The sequence below is a fragment of the Penaeus monodon genome, unplaced genomic scaffold, assembly GCF_015228065.2.
Source record: "Penaeus monodon isolate SGIC_2016 unplaced genomic scaffold, NSTDA_Pmon_1 PmonScaffold_20849, whole genome shotgun sequence".
Taxonomy (NCBI): Eukaryota; Metazoa; Arthropoda; class Malacostraca; order Decapoda; family Penaeidae; genus Penaeus; species Penaeus monodon.
The window spans coordinates 1-5235 of NW_023650645.1; the positions used below are offsets into that span (position 1 = coordinate 1).

A 5235-nucleotide genomic window follows, 5' to 3' on the forward strand; every position below is an offset into this window, starting at 1 on the left:
GTTAGGGGGGTTTGGACACGCTGAAAAGGGGGACAAGGAACAGTTATCAGGAATCTTGCTGAGGAGGTCGAAGGCCATTCTTGGTAAATGACCTTCGCCCTGCCTACCAGCCCTGAGAAAACTGACTCTAAGCCCTCCTCACAGATGACTGCATCCGATCAGCGGATGGACGGATCATCTCAGATCATGTTGGGGTTCGTGAACGTTGGGCTGAGTATTTTGAACAGTTGTACCAGGTAGACCCTCCAACAGTTAGCTTGGATGCAAGCGATGTCGCAGTGCCTGTGTCGGACCCACCCATCAGCGAGGAACCTCCTACCCTAACAGAGGTTAGGCTGGCGATTTCCAAGCTGAAGAGTGGGAAAGCTGCAGGCATATGTGATATCCCTGCTGAACTGCTAAAGGCTAGGGGTGAACCTATGGCTCAGGGCCTGCATACAGTCCTGACTGCCATTTGGTAGTCTGGTACCATTCCCCCTGACCTGCTGAGGGGCGTGGTCATCCCTCTCTGGAAGGGGAAAGGGGATCGATGGGACTGTAGCAACTACCGTGGTATTACACTGCTCAGCATACCAGGCAAGGTTCTCGCCCACATTCTTCTGAAACGGATCCGCAACCACCTACTGAGGCACCAGAGACCGGAGCAGTCTGGATTTACTCCTGGCAAGTCCACAATAGACAGTATACTAGCGCTTCGAGTAATTGTGGAACGCCATCGTGAGTTTGGTCGTGGGTTGCTTGCAGCCTACATCGACCTCAAGAAGGCGTTTGACTCGCCTTGTATGGACTGGATAATGGGCAGAGCTACTAGCCACAGTCAGTGCAGAGCAACACTAGGCAATATTAAGGTCTCGGACCTTGACTTTGCCGATGATGTTGCCATCCTATCTGAGTCCTTGGAGTCACTTGTGGCGGCTCTTGATGCATTTAGCAATGAGGCGAAGCCCCTAGGCCTAGAGGTCTCCTGGACCAAGACCAAGATTCAGGACTTTGGGGGCCTGTTAGGGGAACCCGTTCAGTCGATCCATGCTTGCGGCGAGGACGTTGAAGTCACAGAAAGTTTTACATACCTTGGTAGCGTAGTCCATATCTCTGGGTTGTCAGACCAGGAAGTCAGTTGACGGATTGGTCTGGCAACAGGAGCCATGAACTCGATCAACAAGAGCGTTTGGAGATGTCGGTACCTATGCAGAGGGACCAAGCTGCGTGTCTTCAAGGCCTTGATACTTCCAGTTTTGCTCAACGGAAGCGAAACCTGGACGCTATCCAGTGCCTTGGAGTCTCGCCTTGATGCCTTTTGTAACAAGTCCCTTCGCCGGATCATGGGGTACAGTTGGCAGGACCACGTGTCCAACCGGCGGTTACACCGTGAGACTGGCATGGGACCTATTACTTGCATAATCCGGGATCGCCAACTCAGGCTATATGGCCACCTAGCTCGCCTCCCTATGGACGACCCTGCCCATCAGGTTGTCTCTCTGTGAGACAACCCTGGGTGAGAGGACCTGTGGGACGTCCTAGGAGATCATGGCTTGGGCAGCTCGACGAGACCTTCGCGAGGAATTAGAGATGGGCCGTGTGCTGCCTGGAGACTCGCCTCGAGGGATCCTCGTGGCTGGAAGCGAAGGGTGGATGCGGCCATACGCCCCCGTCGGCGTTAGCCCCTTGATGATGATGATGATGGTTGCATTCACTTTCTTTGGCAAAGCTATTATGACCCTTTGTGAATTCTGATGGCCAGACACCTTCGTAAATTCTCTTGCATATATCAACTAACTCTGATGTTCCTTCCTCACTCTGGTTCTTCCTAATAGCTCTTGACCTTTGAAGTCTGAATTTTTGCTATCTAAAAAATCTCCTTCAAAGGTTTTCTTTAACTATCACATAATAACCTCAATGTATTGCTTCCATAGATCCTTGATGACATCATTGTCTGTCAAAAGGTTTCCATTCTCATCCTTACTAGCACTTCCACCATTATTTCCCCAATTTTGTTATGTTAGTTTTCTTACAACAGATCTGATTTACCCTTTCTGTCTAACTTTTCCAGATCTTTAAATTTTCCTTTCCACCACTCTTCCCTTCCCTTGTTTGTTTCCTGCCTCCATTAACTAAATGCTGCCAGGGAAATGCTGTTTTTTTGTTTTTTTTATGTCTATACATGGATGGCTCTGGTAATGCTTAGCCACAAACGAGTCAATTAGTAGACCTTGTGACCTTACCTGACTTCACCTTTCCTTGAATTGCTGGGAAAAACATTTTTTTATTAATGCTATCATCAATATCAATGGTCTTACTTTTTTATTATAGACATTATATTTACTATGATGTTATTGACATTAGTTGCAGTAATATAAGATAACGTAAACTATTTTTGAAAATCAAGGAAAAGGGTAAACAAGCAATACAGGTAGTACTCATAACTGGCTCATTGGTGACTTAGAACAGGTGTAAAAATAATTAATAAAGTAAACTGACAGTGGGCATGGCATGTATGTATGTACATGCCATGCCTGTCGGATTTGGGTTAATTATTAAGCTGTTTATTCTTTCTTTTGTCTTCCTCAGTTGCTATATTCTTCAACTTTCTCCTTTCATACATTTTCCTTATCATCTCTTCAGAGAGCCAAAGCTTCTTTGCTGCAATACCTTTCTTGTACCCAAATTTTCAGTCTTTGCACTTTTCAACACTGCCTCTTTCGGGTGCTCCAGTTGCAATCAATGCAATTTTCCACTCTTATATTCTCCTTGATCTTTCCACTTACTTTAAATGAAGTTCTTGTAATTTCATATAGATTGAAGCCATTCACATATTCAGAATTTTTGGAACAACAATTTTCCAAAATTTTGTACTTAAAAGACAATTCTTTCAATTTTCTACAATCTAAATTAAATTCACACAAAAAAATTCTGTCCATGAACAGACTATTTAACAGTCATAATAGCTTTTGCGAATCCTGAGAAATGCAATCAGACCTTTGGTGAGGAAAGCAAAATCTATGAATACTAAAAGCAGTTTTTAAATATTTGTAAAATATATCAAATCAATCCAATTTGATATTTTCATTAAAAAGGTAAAGAACATCATTTCCAAGCAAAATGAAAGAATTATACTAATGGAGCTTTTTACACATCTGTCCACATCACACACGTCCAAATACAGGGGTAAAGAGAATAAAGCAAAATATAAAAATCAATTCATGAGTTTTTATTAGTATATGTCATCTTTGTACTTTTTCTCCATGGTTTGTCTATAGAAATTGAAGACATCTTTCGCTGCAATCTGACACTTACTAAGGCAGGACTGGAATGTTTCTTCATTCAAACGACCTTCCTGATGGGCTGACAAGACCTTGAGACCCAAACCTTCAAAAACAAATGTGGCAACTGCTACACTCTCCTGGAAATAGAGGTAGATATCCTTCATCAGACTATTAATGTTTGTATGTCAGTTACTAGTCACTGTTTCATATATCTAAAACTAGGAGAAGTAATGCCATGAATTATCTTTAACCACCCTAAAAAAAGAAGAAAAAATAATAAACAGATGTAATACTATAATTAGTGAGTTTTACAGGAAACCATCCAAGCTATTCTTGTTCTTCAAACAAAATTATAACACTAAAAAATAAAAGAAATTAATTATAACATCAATTGGTCATTAAATAGTTTTACACCTAACAACTTCCATTTACTTTTAAAAACATTTTTCATATTTCTAATACTTGACAGAAATTACCTTAATCTCAGCTTCTGTGGGTTCAATCTTTATGATGTCATCTCCTGTAATACAGCATGTGACTGCAGCAAAGGTGTTATTCATCTGAATAGCTGCATCCATTAGAGCCATACAAGCAGCATTCACACTTGTTGAGAGAGCCTAACCAGAACATATAAAAATATTAATATCACCCTTTGTCAGGTGCATACTTATAGTGGAAAATAATGTCTTTTCTTGCAAATACCAAGGAGGCTGTTTATTCATGTATGACACATTCTCTACTAATATGGAAAAGAAACTTACAAGTCCATCTGACTGCATCTCTTGGATAGTAACATTGATTGCTGTTCTTGGGTGTAAATGAACAAGAACAACTTGTTCTATAGTCCTTGCAATAACAGCTTCCAATGCTCTTTCTCCTATCACTGTAAATATATTTTTAAGTAAGCCAGATGTACTTTACCATTAATGCTGCACAATATCTTTGTTGAGAAACATTAGCAATTTACTTTAATACACCACATAAATTTCATTAATGCAAGAAATTAATTAGAGATGGAGAGAGAGGAGAAGCTGAGGTTGAGATAGAAGCATAGCCTAAACACAACCACAGGCAGAGACACAAATAAAAGGTAGAGGTGCTGGCAAATGAACTTACTTGACAGTATTTGAGAAACAAACTTTTCCTTAGACTTTTGCTTAAACTGCAAAATTAAACCTAAATCTAGGAGAAAAGACTGGAATCCTAAAAGAAATGGACTACAACTCACAAACTAATAGAAGACTTTGTGAAACTTACTTGGAGACACAAAGACGGCAGAAACCACCCATGACAGACAGCACAACAATAGGGCAAGATAACCATATAGTACTAATTATGTTATGTATTACATACACTGTTTTCTATGACCCGTTATATGTATGCCCTAGCAGTGATGTAGTAAACCCTTCTGGCTGAGCAACAAAAAAATTAGATGCAGAAGAGACTATCTCTACAAACACTACAATAATTGGGTTTAACTAAGACTTCGTGATTCCTTCGTTGGCAAACAAGGATGGGAGATAATGAAGCGCATATCTTATGATTACAGGTGAGATATGGAGTGATGTTATACTGTTTGGGGGACAGATTAGAACATCCCCAACAAATTAACTTAACAGGAGAATCAGAAACTGCAAATTTTAATGCAATGCTGCTGGGAAAGTCCTATGCTCATCTCTTTCTCTCTCTCTCTCTCTCTCTCTCTCTCTCTCTCTCTCTCTCTCTCTCTCTCTCTCTCTCTCTCTCTCTCCTTCTTCTTCTTCTTCTTCTTCTTCTTCTTCTTCTTCTTCTTCTTCTTCTTCTTCTTCTTCTTCTTCTTCTTCTTCTTCTTCTTCTTTTTTTTTTTTGGTGAAATGTCTCTACGATAGATGGTCTTTTTCCAAAGGAGTCAATTAGTAGATCTTGTGACCTTGCCTGATTTCACCTTCCCTTAAATTGGTAGTTCTTTTTTTTTTCTTTCTTTACTAATGCT

At 40.6% G+C, this 5235-nt stretch overlaps 1 protein-coding gene across 1 annotated transcript; it reads right to left on the reverse strand.

Annotated features, from left to right (window-relative positions):
- Positions 1-3187: 3187 nt before the first annotated feature.
- On the reverse strand, positions 3188-4552 carry LOC119570017 (exosome complex component RRP46-like). Its single transcript, XM_037917939.1, has 4 exons — positions 4521-4552; positions 4025-4178; positions 3740-3880; positions 3188-3400 (listed from the first exon to the last, which is right to left on the reverse strand). The coding sequence occupies exons 1-4, from the start codon at positions 4550-4552 to the stop codon at positions 3212-3214; spliced, it is 516 nt and encodes a 171-aa protein (XP_037773867.1). The 3' UTR covers positions 3188-3211.
- Between the last annotated feature and the right edge of the window lie 683 nt (positions 4553-5235).